We start from the raw sequence: 18,554 nt of genomic DNA on the forward strand, positions 1-18,554 counted from the left end.
AATTCTGAAAGTTAATATAAGTTACCCTCATTTATGGTGGAATACATAACATAAAACTGTATAAGGGAAGGATGATGGTAATTTGATCAAAGAAAATTTCAGGGGAAGTGCAATTTGATTTTGCAAGGGTTTTAGCATGAAGCCATAGGCTAAAATGAAAAGATAAACTGTTGTTTCATTTCAAAGTGGGTAAAGGATAATTTAAGAAAAGTATACCCCAATAAAATATTATTTAGCAAACACAAAATTAAAACACTATACAGAAAGACAAATTATCAACTTGTCGTTTTATCACAGAAATGAACATTTATTGTTAACAGTATTTTTTCAGGTTCTCATTCTTTGTTTGAAAACATCTTTTTCACTGCCATGACAAAATCTGAACATTAAATTCTGAAAGACTGGCCTTATGACATATAGCAAAATTACAGGAGACAGTTTAAAAGATTAAAATAAAAACATTCTAGTGCTCGCTTCGGCAGCACATATACTAAAATTGGAACGATACAGAGAAGATTAGCATGGCCCCTGCGCAAGGATGACACGCAAATTCGTGAAGCGTTCCATATTAAAAAAAAAAAAAAAAAGAAAACATTCTAATGCTACACTCCTTAATAAAATCCAGGAAACAACTTCCAAGTTTAAATACTTCTGTTTTATTAAAGAAAGTATAAAACATTGAATTCTACATTTTCAAACACTATTATTTTAAGAATCAGTCAAATCAGTCTGGTCTCTTCATACTGCCAGCATGTCCAATACTTCCGTCTTATATTTCTAAAAAATCTTGAATTCTGAAAAACAGAAACAAAATGTAAATTGCTGACTCCAACTTTTTTTTTTTTTTTTTTTTTGTTGAGACGGAGTCTTGCTCTGTCTCCCGGGCTGGAGTGCAGTGGCCGGATCTCAGCTCACTGCAAGCTCCACCTCCCAGGTTTACGCCATTCTCCTGCCTCAGCCTCCGGAGTAGCTGGGACTACAGGCGCCACCACCTCGCCCGGCTAGTTTTTTGTATTTTAGTAGAGATGGGGTTTCACCGTGTTAGCCAGGATGGTCTCGATCTCCTGACCTCGTGATCCGCCCGTCTCAGCCTCCCAAAGTGCTGGGATTACAGGCTTGAGCCACCGCGCCCGGCTAACATTGTTTTTAAAAAGCTTAATTGTGATGAAATAAACATACCCAAATTTACCATAACCATTTTTAAGTGTGCAGCTCTGTAGTGTATACTCATTGCTGTGCAGTTAATTTCCAAAACTGGAGACAGTGTCCGACTCCGTTGTCCAGGCTGGACTGGAGTGCAGTAGCCCGATCTCACCTCACTGCAAACTCCACTTCCCAGATTCAAGCAATTCTCCTGCCTCAGCCTCTCATATAGCTGGGATTACAGTGGGTGCCACCATGCCTGGCTAATTTTTGTATTTTTAATAGAGATGGAGTTTTTCCATGTTGGCCAGGTTGGTCTTGAACTTCTGACCTCAAGTGATCCACCTGCCTCGTCCTCCCAAAGTGCTGGGATTACAGGTGTGAGCCACTGTGTACAGCCTCCAAAACTTTCATGCCATGAAAAACTCTGTATCCACCAAACGATTCCCCCTACCCACTTCCCAAGTCCTCGGTAACCACCATTCTACTTTCTGTCACTGTGAATTTTACTATTCTAAGTACCTCCTACAAGTGGGATAATCTAGTATGTCCTTGTAATTGGCTTATTTCTCCAAGCCATGAACCATAACGTCCTCAAGGTTCATCTATATGACCGAGTTTTCTTCCTTTCTAGGGCTGAATTATTCCATTGTGTTTATCTACTCATTCACTGATGGATGCTTGGGTTGTATACCCTTGACTATTATGAATAGTGCTGCTATAAACATGAGTACAAAAAGACCTGGCTTTCATTCTTTTCGATGTATACCCAGAAGGTTTAAGTAATAGATATGAGTAACACCTAATTTATTATGTGAATGACTTAGAGATAATGCTCATTGCAATAAATATTATTAACAAAACCTAGTTGAAGTAAGCAGGCATTTTAAAGTCCATGTGTTATTGAACTTTTACCTCTACCACACTAGTCCAGAAGACATTAATGAAACTTCTTGGGCCTTCCTTGAGGTCTTTCCATTTTTCTTTCCGTTTCCCTTTTCTGTTGATGTGCCTTAAACCTCTCAGCCATTGACACAAGCTCCTCTGGAATACTCTGAAATTATTCAATGTGTTGTTATTAGGATTCTGAGTTCTTTTCTACAACACTAAAATACATCCAAATCATTTCAGATAATCGCACAGCTGGTTACATGATATCCTTTAAACAGAAATAGGTATCTCGATTAAAACCTACATCCATCTACAGGCTACAAAATTTGCTGCTTCAGCTGCTTCCAAGTGCTTTCAATGTGCCTTTATATGGTAGCATTTTCTACATATTCTTTCTTGCCTCTGAGCCTGAATATGTTCCCCCTGCTGGAACATTTACCCCATCTTCTACAACTCTCCCACCTCCACTCTACTGATTTCTTCCTCGGTGGGGCTTTCATTGCTCATCCCCATTAGGTTAAGTTTCCCAGTTATATGCTCCCATAGTTTCTTATCATTGACATGCTAAAGCCCTCAAACGTGTTGAAAACTTATTTGAAGTTTCCCGATAAATAGCAAGCCATAGTACCTGGCATAACTGACTGAGAAACTGGTAAGAGGTAGATTTCTAATGAATTGCATAGTCTCACCTGATTTGCTCTTTCCAGAATATTAATCAATTCAGAGGCAACCCTCCAATCATTTCTAGTCAAAGTTGTAATGGAAACACCAGTCCTCCTTTAGTGTGGGGGAGAAAACTCATGTCATCTCGTTTATAATATGTATTCATTATTCAGTTAATACAGAATAAGACAAATGAAAACCTTTTCACAGAAGCTGGAATGTATTAAGATTTAGGGTCACACAGATTTGGAATCTAAATCTGCTGTGGTTTAAACAGCAAAGGGGGTATATGATGGAAGCTCTCTTTTATTTATTTATTTATTTATTTATTTATTTATTTATTTATTTATTGAGCCAGAGTCTTGCACTGTCACCCAGGCTGGAGTGCAGTGGCGCCATCTCAGCTTACTGCAACCTCTGCCTCACGGGTTAAAGTGATTCTCCTGCCTCAGCCTCCAGAGTAGCTGGGACTACAGGCACCTGTCACCACGCTCGGGTAAATTTTTTGTATTTTTAGTAGAGACGGGGTTTCACCATGTTAGCCAGGATGGTCTCGATCTCCTGACCTCGTGATCCACCTGCCTAGGCCTCCCAAAGTGCTAGGATTACAGGCGTGAGCCACCGTGCCTAGCCCAATGGTAGCTCTCTTTAGAGGAAAAAGGTCTTCTCATATCCATACCAATTTGTCAATAACCTTCAGAGTAACCACTGGGTACAGAGCTCAGTAGTGACACTAGATATAAAACACATAGAACCAGATATAAAAAGCTAATCATGGATGGAATCTGGATGAGTCTCCAAACAAGCGAAATGAACAGGGATAAATAAAGTACCGAGTAGAATCTGGGAAGTAGCTGAAAAATCATAGGTAATAGAATAAAATGGTTCTCTGGGCAAGAAGTTTGTGAGAGGAGTAATGAGAATCTAGAATTGGCCTTTCGTGGGTGGACTAAGCTTACTTACCCTGCTCTTCCCGTGCGCCCTATTCGGTGTACGTATTCTTCAATGTTCCGTGGAAAGTCAAAATTATAGACATGTGTAACGTCATGGACATCAAGTCCTCTAGAGGCTAGATCAGTTGCAATTAGTATTCTCACTTTGCCTAAAAAGTAAAACCAAATGAACACTGAACCATTCTGGTATAAATCAACCCAAGATCTAAAAAGTATATTTGCCCTAACTAATTTAATCAATTTTATTTCTTACTGTTTACATTAAAATGCCTACTTTGTGAAAATGGAAAAGTAACTGCCGGCAAGTTACAAGATACCATGGTTCAGCAAATGGGTCCTAAACCCTTCGAACCGTGACAGAAAGATACATTTTTCAGATAACTTCAGATATATTTTCTGTTGCATACTAATACCTTGATATCCAGGTTTAAAGTCTTTTTTGTTTACTTAATGCTTAGAAGCAGATTAATGTTTAGAGCTCTAATGAGTGTAGTTTTAGGATACAGAAGGTGAGGACAGATCTTAGACATAAAACGGTTTCATGAAAAGATGCTGTCACTCAGCCAAACACAGGTATTGCACTAATTTTAAAATGTACGAAATATTAATTACATAAACATACCTGTTTTAAAGTTCTCTAATGCTTTCTCCCGATCTCTCTGTTCTCTATCTCCATGCAGAGACTCTATTGATATATTTCCAAGTATTAGGTCACTTGATAAGTGATCCGCACTGAAGCAAAAGATAAACTCAGCATTCTTAGGTGCTTATTCTAATACCACCAGTTTTACTTCTATTAGCAAAAATCTAAAGTAACATAACAGACGTATCACCCCCATTTGAAATCAGTATACAAATAGAAATGATCCTAAACTAATCAATTTAATTAATTATAATGGACACACAAGAAAAAATACCTACACAGCTTTTCGAGAAACGAAGACAATGACTTTGTCTGTGGATGACATATTCTGTAGAAAAGTATGCATGTGACTCCATTTCTCTTCCTCGGTGGTTACAATTATATTTTGCTTCACTGAACTTACAGCCTAAAGGATTCAAAGAACGTAGTTCATCAAGTTCATCATAATTGAGGGGGAGACCGCATACATCAGCTCAAAATGCATCTTCTCTCTCATTGGTTAATGTTTTTAATAAACTACTAAGCAAAATGGCAGACGTCCTAAAAAAATTACGTTTCTACTCAAGATTTGTATCTTAGATTTCACCTAACCTCAAAATACTATTGGTACCACTCCTTCAACCAACTATTTGTCTCTAATCATTTTATTTCATTTGTTTATTTCTGAGACACAGTCTCACTCTGTTGCCCAGGCTGAAGTGCAGTGGCGTGATGTCTGTAATCATTTTATAAAACAAATGTTACTGGATCACCATTTGTAAATCCCTAATGAAATAAGGGGTGTAAGCAATGACCCATTATTACTAATGATTAAGTAAAAGGCCAATTTCATTTATTAATGATTAAGCAAAAAGCCAGAGAGAGAACTTTATATATTATAATGGAGGGTTCCCACTGACAACACATGAGCCCAATATTCAGTCTTAACTTCATCAAGGGAACAGACTTATATTTATGTATATATGTAGACTTATGTTTAGACCCTGATTCTAACAGGGCTAAAATGAGGTATCAGAAAAATATAAACCCTGACTTTGCTGGGCACGGTGGTTCACGCCTGTAATCCCAGCACTTTGGGAGGCCAAGGGGGGCGATCACCTGAGGTCAGGAGTTTGAGACCAGCCTGGCCAACATAGCAAAACCCTGTCTCTACTAAAATACAAAACTTAACCGGGAGTGGTAGCCATACTTGTAATCCCAGCTACTCAGGAGGTTGAGGCATAAGAATCACTTGAACCCACTGCACTCCAGCCTGGGCAACAGAGTGAGACTCTGTCTTATAAAAAAAAAAAAAAAAAAAAAAAAAAAAATATATACATAATATAATATATATATATATATGCCTCAACTAGATGGTTGATGGTATTAGCTAATTATTGAAATTTCAAATGAGATAATGGCATTGTAGGTCTATTAAAATTATATGCATCTGTGATTTGCCCTAAAATTGGGAAGTGGGCAGACTAGGCACACCAAAATTAGCTATCTTCAGAATTTTCATAAGAAATGTTAAACAATAGTAATAAAAAAAGCTTACAACTAGATCCAATGTACCAACATAGACAATCATTGGTTCTTTCAAATAAGATTGTGCGAGGCGATGAACTGAATGAGGCCATGTAGCACTGGGAATACAAGTTACAAACATTACAATTTTGTTGTAAAAACATTACTATGTTTCCTTAAGCATGATATGAACCAAGTTACTCATGAAAGACAAATTTAGTACTTCTCACTTTTTCAATAAGTAAGGCAAATTTAACAGTTAATTCACTGATTACTCAACTACTGTAAAGCTATTTGATGAAACAAACATGTTTAATAAATAGGTTTTTGGCAGGGCCCAGTGGCTCACACCTGTAATCCCAGCACTTTGAGAGGCCAAGGCAGGTGGATCACCTGAGGTCAGGAGTTCAAGACTAGCCTGGCCAACATGATGAAACCCAGTCCCTACTGAAAATACAAAAATTAGCCGGGTGTGACAGTGGGCGCCTATAATCCCAGCTACTCCGGAGGCTGAGGCAGGAAAATGGCTTGAGCCCAGGAGGCAGAGCTTGCAGTGAGCCGAGATCATGCCATTGCTCTCCAGCCACCGTGACAAAAGCAAAACTCCGTCTCAAAAATAAATAAATAATAGGTTTTTATGAACCAAAGGATACCTATACACCTTCAACTAAATAATAATCTATGAAAAGGTAAGGCCGTGTGTGGTGGCTCACGCCTGTAATTTCAGCACTTTGTGAGGCTGAGGAGAGGCGTATCACTTGAGGTCAGGAGTTGGAGACCAGCCTGGTCAATATGGGAAACTCTGTGCCTACTAAAAATACAAAAATAAGTCAGGCATGGTGGTGTGTGCCTATAATCCCAGCTACTCGGGAGGCTGAGGCAGGAGAATCGCTTGAATCTGGGAGGCAGAGGTTCCAGTGAGTAGAGATCACGCCACTACACTCCAGCCGGGGTGACAGAGCAAAACTCTGTCTCAAAAAAGAAAAAAAAAGGTACTAAAAGGGATTAGTATTAGGTTAATTTTATCTCTTGGCCTTTATAAATGACAAAAAAAAAAAAAAAATCCAATTTTCATAGTGTTAGCAGGCAATACCAAATACTTAACCCAAATAAAACAATCTTTTTTTTTTTTTGAGATAGAGTCTCACTCTGTCGCCCAGGCTGGAGTGCAGTGGTGCGATCTCGGCTCTTTGCAAGCTCCGCCTCCCAGGTTCATGCTTGGGTGTGGCGGCACGCACCTGTAGTTCCAGTTACTCAGAAGGCTGAGGTGGGAGAATCACTTGAGCTGGGAAGGTTGAGACTGCAGTGAGCCAAGATGGTGCCACTGTACTCCATCCTGGGTGACAGAGTGAGACCCTCTCTCAAAAAACAAAACAAAACAAACTTTCAAAATATACTGATCAAAGAATATCTACATTTAAATGTTTCTTCAACTATATATAAAATAATGAAAGTGACCACTTTTTATACCTTCACAGTAATTCAGTAAAATCTAAGTTCTCTTTTCTTGGGCTAGGCATTGTGGCTCAGGCTTGCAATCCCAGCACTTTGGGAGGCCGAGATAGGTGGATCACCTGAGGTCAGGAGTTTGAGACCAGCCTGGCCCAACATGGCGAAACCCCATCGGTAAAAATACAATAATTAGCTGGGCATGGTGATGTGTGCCTATAGTCCCAGCTACTCAGGAGGCTGAGACAGGAGACTCGCTTGAACCCAGGAGGCAGAGGTTGCAGTGAGCCAAGATCATGCTGCTGCACTCCAGCCTGGTGTCAGCAAGACTTTGTCTCAAAATAAATAAATAAATTCACTTTTCTTGAAACAGGAAGGTTATTTGTAATAAAACTATGTGAGAGGATTTCATTTTTTTAAATTTTATGTTATTTATACTAATAAAGACAAAGGATATAAGCCCAGGATATGTCATTCTTTTTTTTTTTTTGAGACAGATTTTCACTCTTGTCGCCCAGACTGGAGTGCAGTGGCATGATCTCGGCTTACTGCAACCTCTACCTCCCAGGTTCAAACGATCCTCCTGCCTCAGTCTTGCAAGTAGCTGGGACTACAGGCGTGCGCCCCTATGCCTGGCTAATTTTTGTATTTTTAGTAGAGACGAGGTTTCACCATGTTGGCCAGGCTGGCCTCAAACTCCTGACCTCAGGTGATCCACCCACCTCGGCCTCCCAAAGTGCTGGGATTATAGGCATGAGCCTGTGTGCCCAGCCAATTTTGTTATTTATACTAATAAAGAAAAGGATATAGGCCTAGGAGATATCATTCTTTAGAGATCACTCTATATTCAAATAATCATTGCTTCCTGTTTTATTGTGAGCAATAAGTATTCAGTAATCAAAGGTTTATCTGCTTAGACAAGTGAACCCTTTATTCAAAAGTGAGACCTTACTATGATAAGTAAACGTTTATGTTGAAATCCCTATCTGTAACTTAGGAAACCCAATAGTCATGAATAAGTACTTATTGTTACACTGTTCTACTTCCAATGTTATGAGATCTTTCATCTAAAGATTTCAACACTTCCAAGTAATGCTCAAATATTGTGGGAAAATCCAAACAGAATGAGATTCTATTCCACTGATTTCTATTTTGCACACAGTAATTAGGCATATACCTACCTGGTCATAACCATCTGCCTATCTGGACGCACATCTAACAAAATCTTTATTATCTGGGGTTCAAATCCCATGTCCAACATCTTGTCTGCTTCATCTAAAACCTGCATTGACAAAAAAGAATGTGGCTAGATGAGATATGGGAGGCAGGTAATGACACATATTCTTTCTTTATTAATAGAACACTAAGAAAGGCTTTTCTCATTTCCCCTATTACTTAAGCCACGATTTTAATTTCTCCAGAGGTCAGAATACTAAGCAATTTGTCGTTGTATGTTGTCTACATTGATTTTTGTTGGCTTTCCAATAGCTTCCAAATCTCCTTAATCCAAATTTTAAGTGTCTAAAATATCCAAGTAGATTTTAATTATTGTGTACCTATCCCTATTTTCCAAAATTTAAAGTAAACATGCATGATAATTTCAAATAGAAGTCTTAATTCTTTCAACATGCTAAAGAGAATGGCAACTATTCCTAGAGCCATTATAAAATCAACAGCCATAGCCGGGCGCGGTGGCTCATGCCTGTCATCCCAGCACTTTGGGAGGCCCAGGCAGGCGGATAACCTGAGGTTAGGAGTTTCAGACCAGCTTGGCCAACATGGTGACACCTCGTCTCTACTAAAAAGAAAAAGTTAGCCAGGTGTGGTGGCGGGCGCCTGTAGTCCCAGCTACTTGGAAGGCTGAGGCAGGAGAATCGCTTGAACCTGGGAGGCGAAGGTTGCAGTGAGCCAAGATCACACCACAGCACTCCAGCCTGGAAAACTAGAGCAAAATTTTGTCCTAAAATAAAAAAATAAAAAATAAAATAAAATCGACAGCCATTCTAAAAGAAACTTATACCCAAGCACTTGGGAGTTGATTAAAACTATGAAAAGTTCAAGTGGAGGGAGGAGAAAATAATAGTTCAGTCATTTTTTATATTTTGAGATGGAGTTTCACTCTTGTTGCCCAGGCTGGAGTGCAATGGCGTGATCTCAGCTCACTGCAACCTCTGCCTCCCAGGTTCAAGTGATTCTCCTGTCTCAGCCTCCAGAGTAGCTGGGATTACAGGTGCATGCCACCACACCTGGCTAATTTTTGTATCTTTAGTAGAGACGGGGTTTCATCATATTGGTCAGGCTGGTCTCAAACTCCTGACCTTGGGTGATCCACTTGCCTCAGCTTCCCAAAGTGCTGGGATTACAGGTGTGACCCACCGCGCCCGGCCAGTTCAGTTATTTTTGAACCCAGCATCCCAAACCCCTATTCCATGATTACCAAGTAGGTTATATTCTTCAGATTGACAAAGTTATTCATTTGTAGATCATTCAATCTTCCGGGAGTTGCAATTATGATATCTACACCTTTTCTAAGCTCTTCTATTTGTTCATCTCTATTTCCACCACCATATACACAAACACTTAAAAAGAAAAAATCTAAAGGTTAATGTTTAGGCACAGAATATCTCATCACAACTTAAAATTCAATAAAAGGGATAAAAATCAATTATCAGGTACCTTTAGGAGCATCTGCCCCTTTCTGAGAATTATGTACACCCATCAATCCATAATGTTGTATCCTAAAGAGCAATATTTGTACCATCACCTGACCCAGGCTCTGACTGATTAGAGTAGTGCTAAATGCCTGACCCATGTTGAGCCATTTGGATTCTCTGAATGTGTGAAAAATAATGGGGAAGATGTATAAAGCCACAAATGATTAAAATATGATACCAGTGAAGGAATGGGAAAAAAAAATCACCTACCTCCGAAGCCCTTTATATGAATATTTGCAACATTCTCCTTCTACTTGAAGTGCTAATTCCCGAGTGGGAGTTAGAACTAACATGCCGGGTCTATTCCTTTGACCTTTAAGGCTTTGGAGAGAAAACAGATTAATATTAAATTATTTGTCTCACATGCATGGTACATTCATTCAGTGCCATCAAAATTTGTAGCAACAAGCCAGGCATGGTGGCTCACGCCTGTAATCCCAGCACTTTGGGAGGCCAAGGCGGTCAGATTACCTGAGGTCACAAGTTTGAGACCAGCCTACCCAACATGGTGAAACCTCATCTCAACTAAAAATACAAAAAATTAGCCAGATATGGTGGCAGAAGCCTGTAATCCCAGCTACTCAGGAGGCTGAGGCAGGAGAATCACTAGAACCCAGGAGGTGGAGGTTGCAGTGAGCCAAGATTGCACCACTGCACTCCAGCCTGGGCAATAAGAGTAAAACTCTGTCTCAAAAAAAAAAAATTTGTAGCAACAAGTATCAGTTAGACATAGTCAGACTATGCCTTTTTGTGAGAAGGTATATGATTAAAAGTAGTCTCTATATATTACAGACTTTGCTAATTATGATCTACGTACCTAAAAAACAACTAATATTATATATAATATGCCAAATTCCCGATAAGAAAATGTATTATTATTTTCTCAGATTTAAGATTGCTTTACTGAGAGATCAGTGTTAGTTTCTATATACTTTTTCTTATTACAAAGGCAATACATATTTACCATAAAGTAGGGAAATTAAAAAAAGCCATATACCCTAAAACCCAACTTCCCAATACCAGCCTTTTATTTAAGACGGTCTTTTCATTAACATTTAAAATGTCAAATATTTTATCATGGAATAGATAAGTGTATTGGACATAGTTTAAACAGTTTCCACTGTTTCACTACTGAGGCTTTTGGTAAATATTACCTATTGCCTCATAAAAATGTTTTGCCAATTTATACTTTCACCAGCACAATCTAAGTGTCTAATTCTTTACATTTTCTCTGAAACTAGGCATTACCTTTGGATCAAGCAATAGGTAAAGAAACTTTAATTACATTTTTGATATCTAAATCTATCAAACCTCTATAAGAAGAAACCAGCCATAGGAATTCTTACGTGGGTTGAAGGTCCAGATGAATAAATCCAGGCATTAAATAACACAATGTCTTTCCTGTTCCAGTCTGGGCTACTCCTATAAGATCTATTCCTTGCAACACAATGGGCCATGCCTGTGACTGAAACGGAATGATAAACATTAACACAAAAAGTACATCTTTTGCTGGACGCGGGGGCTTATGCCTGTAATCCTAGCACTTTGGGAGGCTGACGCGGGCGGATCTCCAGAGGTCGGGGAGTTCGAGACCAGCCTGATCAACAAGGAGAAATCCCGTCTCTACTGAAAACACAAAAATTAGCTGGGCGTGGTGGCTCATGTCTGTAATCCCAGCTACTAGGGAGGCTGAGGCAGGAGAATTGCTTGAACACAGGAGACAGAGGTTGTGGTGAGCCGAGACTGCACCATTGCATTCCAGCCTGGGCAACAAGAGCAAAACTCTGTCTCAAAAACAAAAAAAAACAGTACATATTTTTTGCCAACTCTTCCTTCTTTCCCAGCTCCAAACTTCTTTCAATAAAGATTTTTTGAACTCTAGGGAGAGGGTGCTGGGGGAACGCAAAGAGACAGTTGCTCCCTCGTGTCTTCTAACAATCAGATATCACTGGTTTCAAAGAGAAACGTTGAGTGAAATATTGTAATTAATGAAAGCATACCTGAATAGGTGTTGGCTTTTGAAAACCTGCCTTTTTAATGTTTTCCATAACCTCAGGATAACATTGAAAGGCATCATCAAATGTGCAGGTAGGATTGGGGATAGTTCGTTTCTCCCCATCCTTCAAGTCATCCCACGTTATATTAAAATTTTCTTTCCTTCAAAGAATAAAAAACATCAGTGGTTTTCCTCACTTCACTCCCCAAGCAAGACATTCTCCAAAATCAGTTCTGGTCTTATCTAGAAATTCAACTGCAATTGATTAAAATGAAACTGTCAGGGAAGTTATAATGAAATGCATAAAGAAATAGAAGCAAGAGTCCAGCTGTCTCTTATCTGAGAATAGTTGCAATGGGAAGGTTAAAAACATTATACATTAGTAGGTCAATGAATATTTCATAGATCAAAGATGAGGAGCCTGAAAATCATGCTTCATAAATTAAAACCAGATTTGGCAAACGCTGAGGGCCTACGATGTTCCACACATATTTCATTAATGCATCCTTAACAATCCTACGTGTTAGAAAGTATTCTCAATTTGACAAGTGATCATACAGTAAGTTACCCTGCTCCTGACCTTAACCATTCTGCTATTCCATGAATCTCTTAGTTTTATCAGACTTTAATAGTAAGAAAAACCACTACAATTAAAACCTTCTAATTTCAGGTAACAAGGACTGAAGAGTTTAAGAAATTAACAAGATTAGATCTTTTTTTTTTTCAATTCAACTACTGGAGCAATAATTCTCTAAAATTGCTGTCCAATATAGTAGGGAGTAGCCACACATGGCTATTTCAGTTTAATATAAACATTCATTTGCTCAATCACACCAGCCATACTTTAAGTGCCAGTCAACTCCATTAGACACAAATATAGACCATTTTCCATCACTGCAGGAAGTTTTACTAGAAAACAATGTTCTAAAATATCATATAAGTTGACACATTTTCATTTGAATATTGAAGGCGTAGTCTTCAAATATCATTTCACATTTGCCCAAAGTGTTAATACCAATAACGTAACTATACAAATACTTACACAACTAGGTAATAAAACTACCCACCTCCAACTATCTGCTTGTACTTTTGACATGGCACTTGTGGCAGTGGACTCTTTATAAAAGTTTTTCTTAATTGGTGGTAAATCTGGGACAAAGATGAAAATCCACACTTTGATAAATTTTACAGCATCATTAATACTTAGTCAAAGCTACAGAAATCATACTACAATATATTTTTTTTACCATGCATACCATTTGATAGTTCTACACTTTGCCAACGAGGCTTGCTCCCATCGAAAAGATCTCCCTTTCTGGAGGTTAGGCACAGTAGCTTACACCTGTAATCCCAGCACTTGGGAGGCTGGCATGGGAGGATCACTTGAGCCTGGGCAAAATAGCGACACCCTGTCTCTACGGAAAATTTTTAAAGATTAGCCTGGCAGCCAAGCACAGTGGCTAACACCTGTAATCTCGGCACTTCGGGAGGTTGAGGCAGGCGGATCACCTGAGGTCAGGAGTTTGAGACTAGCCTGACCAACATGGTGAAACCCGTCTCCACTAAAAAAAAAAAAAAAAAAAAAACAAAAATTCTCCTGGCACAGTGGCACACGCCTATAATCCCAGCTACTCAGGGAGGCGGAGGGTGCAGTGAGCCGAGACTGCGCCATTGCACTCCAGCCAGGGCAACAAGAGTGAAACTCCATCTCAAAAAAAAAAAAAAAAAAAAAAGGAACCGGGCGCGGTGGCTCACGCCTGTAATCCTAGCACTTTGGGAGGCTGAAGCAGGTGGATTACCTGAAGTCAGGAGTTCGAGACCAGCCTGACTAACATAATGAAACCCCATCTCTACTAAAAATACAAAAAATCAGCCAAGCATGGTGGCGGATGCCTGTAATCCTGGCTATTCAGGAGCCTGAGGCAGGAGAATCACTTGAACCCGGGAGGCAGAGGTTGCAGTGTGCCGAGATTGCACACTGAACTCCAGCCTAGGCAACAACAGTGAAACTCCATCTAAAAAAAAAAAAATTAGCCTGGTATGGTGGTATGTGCCTGTAGTCCCAACTACTTGAGTGGCTGAGGTGGGAGGATCACTTGAGCCTGAGAGATGGAGGTTGCAAGGAACTGTGATTTTGCCACTGCACTCTAGCCTAGGCAACAGAGTGAAACCCTCAAAAAAAATTTAATAAAAATTACAATGAAGCATGCTTTGTAAGGCATCAAACACCACAATGGATAAATATACTCTCACAATAATAGTTTGGTTATCTTTTCTTTGAAGGTCCATCCAATTACTTTTTTAGGAATTACATTTATATCCTTGGTCTATTCTCTTAAGCTACATTTCTTTTATTTTTTTTTTTCTTTTTGAGATGGAGTCTCACTCTGTCACTCAGGCTGGAGGGCAATGACTCAATCTCGGCTCACTGCAACCTCCACCTCTGGGGGTCAAGCGATTCTCCTGCCTTAGCCTCCCAAGTAGCTGGGATTACAGGCATGCGCCACCATGCCCAGCTAATTTTTGTATTTTTAGTGGAGATGGGGTTTCACCATGCTGCCCAAGCTGGTCTTGAACTCCTGACCTCAGGTGATCCACTAGCCTCAGCCTCCCAAAGTGCTGGGATTACAGGCATGAGGTGCCGCGCCCAGCCTAGCTACATTTCTTAAAAGCCTATTATACCTCTTCCAAACTTAAATCCTTTCCCTGGTCCCTGATCCTAAATCTTCTCAACACATACTGTTTATGCAGCACAGGAAACTTAACATGCAGAGGTCCTGACCAACACAGTAGCAATAACTGTCAATATTTTGGTAACATATTCGTGCTTTTATATTTTAAATAAAAGATGTCCTATTGCTGCCTCCTCCCGAGAGCCAAGGCTAGTGCTTGAATAATGAAGCATTATCCCCTACATATAATGTTCCACATGAGAAATCTCATTTAAATTCAAACAAAAGGGCTGGGCGGGGTGGCTCACGCCTGTAATCCCAGCACTTTGGGAGGCCAAGGCAGGTGGATCACTTGAGGCCAGGGGTTTGAGACCAGCTTGGCCAACATGATGAAAACCCATATCTACTAAAAATATAAAAATCAGCTGGGCGTGCTGGCACACACCTGTAATGCCAGGTACTCGGGAGGCTGAGGCATGGGAATCACTTGAGCCTGGGAGATGGAGGTTGTGGTGATCTGAGATCGTGCCACTGCACTTCAGCCTGGGTGACAGAGCAAGACTCTGTCTCAAAAAATAAAATAAAATAAAATTCAAACAAGGCTGGGCACAATGCCTGACATCTGTTATCCCAGCACTTTGGGAGGGTGAGGAGAGGATCACTTGAAGCCAGGAGTTTGAGACTAACCTGGGCAGGATAGTGAGACCTCATCTTTAAATTGAAAAATAAAAATCTAAAACAAAATTTAAACAAACAAACAAAACTCTGCCAAGAACTGTAATGCTTCTTATCATTTAATGGCTTTCCTTTTTTTTTTTTTGCTCTTGTCAACCAGGATACTCCAAGATCTATTTTTACTCAATCACAGCAACAATGTTAACTTACGGTTTGCATCTTTACTCCCTTCCTATTTTCCCATTGGGACTGATTTTTTCCCATTTTATTATTAGCCTTTTGCAGTGAGTTACTGCTGACAGACTATAAATAGGTTTAATATTTCCCTTATAGCATAAATGACAGCTGACAACATAGAAACTATCATAACCTAGGGACTAATTGCAGCATTTTAGATTTTACTATTTTCATATACATTTCCCTACTAAAAATAAAGCACAGACATTGTACAGAGGATAAAAACTGCAGTTAACAGAAACAATATATGTAAATGTTAGGAAGCAGCACTGACCTGCCCACTTTGTTTTTTGCCATTTCAAACCTTCCTCTCTAATTTGATCCCAATCTATCAATGGCCGATCTCCTGCAACAACATTGTTATCTGTGCTTCGATCTTTTCCAACAGAAGGTTGGAATGCAGTATCTGTTAAAAATATTTTTATCGATTAGTTTTTTTCTATTTTGTTTTAATAACCAGACAATACTTAAAATATAAAATTTGGGGTTTCTGTACTACATTAACATGATAATCTTGTCATTTGTTATCGTTCAACAACTTATAAAAATTTAATTTTATTGGAGAAGGTAAGTAAAATAGCACAAGTCTAATGTTTGCTAAAATATTGTCATATCCATTACTCAGTCGTTACAATAATACTTCTGGGAAGCAGATATTATCCCAGATGAATGGATGAAGAGCCAGCCAGGCTTTGTAGCTCACTCCTGTAGTACCAGCACTTTGTGAGGCTGGCAGGTAGGATCGCTTGAACTCAGGCCTCAAGACCAGCCTAGACAACGTGGTGAAACCCCATCTCTACTTTACAAAAAATTTAATTAGCTGGGTGTGGTGGCACACACCTGTGGTCCCAGCTACTTGAGAGGCTGAGGTGGGAGAATCACTCCCGCCCAGGAGGTCAAGGTTATAATGAGCCATGATCACACCACTGCACTCCAGCTTGGATAACACAGTGAGAACCTGTCTCAAAACAATTTTAAAAATAAAAGAAAAGAAAAAGAAATAAATAAAAGATACAAAAATAGAATCTTAGACCTTGTCTTTTTCCCCAAGAAACACTAAAAGGCAGTGGTGCCTTCTAAACCCAAGTGTCTCTATTCTACTTTCACACTGCATCGAGGTATGATTCAGTAATTGTTTTCTCTATTCTAAACAGATCTGAGATTTTTAAAATAACCAAATATTTAAGCCGTTTTCAATGTCAGCCATGAATCTGAAGACAGGACTAGGGTTAGGATCCTGGGACCAATCCTTACTCTACCCACTAACACGAAAGTGTGTGTATTAAAGGATTATTTCCCTGCTTGCGAGAACTAGATTAATACAAAGACAAAAAATAAATAAATAAAAATAAAGGGTTATTTCATTTTCACTTACCTGTGGCTAAAAGTAAAATTGCTAGGCATGAACATAGAGATTTGGTATTTTAATTTGAGGAAAAATATTCTGGGCTTTCGTTCACAGTAAAAAATCATTAAGACTACATTTATGGCAGCCTAATGCTTTGAATCAGAAAAGGAAATCAGGTATAATGGCATATAACACTGAATGAAATTAAACATTTTAAAGGGCTTCAGTGGGAGAAAATTACTTACCAACTCCACATTCTGAATTGTAATTTTCTTCTAACTTTTTAACAAAGTTATCTATCACTGCTTTTGCTTTCATTTGCATTGCCTTGCTGCCAAAAATTTTGACTAATGATTCTGGTTGTTCTTGTATTATCTAGGTACAAGGGGAAAAAGAGTGAGACTTAAAAGTGACACTTAATAAGGTGAGACTTAAAAGTTCCCTTAAAAAAAAAAAGTTCCCTAAGCCCCTAACCCCTTCCAACAATCACTCAACTTCAAAAACCATTACAGTATAAAGTAAACATAGTGTTACTAGCAATCAGTGTCTAAATTTCTAGTTAGAGAGGAACACTATTTATATTTACTCTGGGATTTACCTCCTGGTCAGATGGAGAGGGGCAGGACAACCTGAACATTTAAAACTGGATAGCTAGCGAATAAACTCAGCAAATAGTGTAAAGAAATAATTAAGGCATCAACCTGATAGGTAATATTATTTTGATTCTGAGGTCTCCAACCTATAAAATGGTATTTATTTTGCTAATTTTACAGAATTGTAGGGCTGAAATGACATAATCTATGTGCTATATAGAGAGTTTACTGAACTGCCAGGTTACTTAGGTAAATTTTTAACTTGATGGGATTCTATACTTAACTCATGTATACTGTTAAGGGCTTACGTTTACAAGACTGATACATTTTATGAATAGAAACTACAAGTAACACCTATAAACATCCGTAATTTCAAATACTCTAATGGATTCAATATTTATCTAAAAAACACTATACACCAAATTTTGTCTTCGGTTGGTAATTCAAACAATGTTTATCATCTACAGTATTTACAGGCACTACAACTCTGTATGAGTGCTGAAACGAGGCCATTATGGGATGCTATGTAAAGGGACAGCTACACAGAACGGGGGCCTTAGACTGAGGAAAAAGCTATGGTAGCAGGGTGTGTCAGGAAGTGGTGCAGTACTCAAGGAATTAGGGGAAGGGACAATGGAAAAGTGAACAGGCCAGATCAAGTCAACAATTTTAAGGAGTCTAGACTTACAGGCCTGACATACTATGAAAGGCTTTTACATAGCAAAGGGACACAAATAATTTGTGTTTTAAAATGATTGTTCTAGCCAAACGCGGTGGCTAACATCTGTAATCCCAGCACTTTGTGAGGCTGAGGAGGGTGGATTATTTGAGGTCAGGAGTTCGAGACCAGCCTGGCCAACACCTGTCTCTACTGAAAGTACAAAAATTAGCCAGGTGAGCTGGCGGGCACCTGTAATCCCAGCTACTCTAGAAGCTGAGGCAGGAGAATCTTTTGAACTCCCCAGGAGGCAGTGGTTGCAGCTAAGATCGCACTGGAGCTAAGATTGCACCAGTGCACTTCAGCCTGGGCGACAGAGCAAGACTTCATCCCAAAAAAATATAAAAAAATAA

General features: G+C 39.1%; 1 protein-coding gene across 3 annotated transcripts in view; it reads right to left on the minus strand.

The window, feature by feature from the left end:
* Positions 1–633: 633 nt before the first annotated feature.
* DDX43 (DEAD-box helicase 43) overlaps positions 634–18,554 on the minus strand; it is a 43,006-nt gene continuing 25,085 nt past the window's right edge. For 2 of the 3 annotated variants that reach the window (XM_017871340.1, XM_017871341.1), the window contains 15 exons: positions 17,136–17,265; positions 15,817–15,948; positions 13,026–13,107; positions 11,963–12,119; positions 11,309–11,427; positions 10,173–10,283; positions 9,686–9,827; positions 8,430–8,530; positions 5,831–5,918; positions 4,572–4,699; positions 4,273–4,382; positions 3,661–3,799; positions 2,724–2,811; positions 2,059–2,197; positions 634–794 (listed from right to left, as the gene is read on the minus strand). In XM_017871340.1, the coding sequence (XP_017726829.1) occupies positions 2,084–2,197; positions 2,724–2,811; positions 3,661–3,799; positions 4,273–4,382; positions 4,572–4,699; positions 5,831–5,918; positions 8,430–8,530; positions 9,686–9,827; positions 10,173–10,283; positions 11,309–11,427; positions 11,963–12,119; positions 13,026–13,107; positions 15,817–15,948; positions 17,136–17,214 (1,590 nt within the window). In that variant the 5' untranslated portion in view covers positions 17,215–17,265 and the 3' untranslated portion in view covers positions 634–794; positions 2,059–2,083. The remainder of the gene's footprint in view (positions 795–2,058; positions 2,198–2,723; positions 2,812–3,660; positions 3,800–4,272; positions 4,383–4,571; positions 4,700–5,830; positions 5,919–8,429; positions 8,531–9,685; positions 9,828–10,172; positions 10,284–11,308; positions 11,428–11,962; positions 12,120–13,025; positions 13,108–15,816; positions 15,949–17,135; positions 17,266–18,554) is intronic. The other variant, XM_017871338.1, reaches the window with a different exon arrangement.

Source organism: Rhinopithecus bieti, unplaced genomic scaffold (assembly GCF_001698545.2).
Source record: "Rhinopithecus bieti isolate Rb0 unplaced genomic scaffold, ASM169854v2 scaffold_4709, whole genome shotgun sequence".
NCBI lineage: Eukaryota > Metazoa > Chordata > Mammalia > Primates > Cercopithecidae > Rhinopithecus > Rhinopithecus bieti.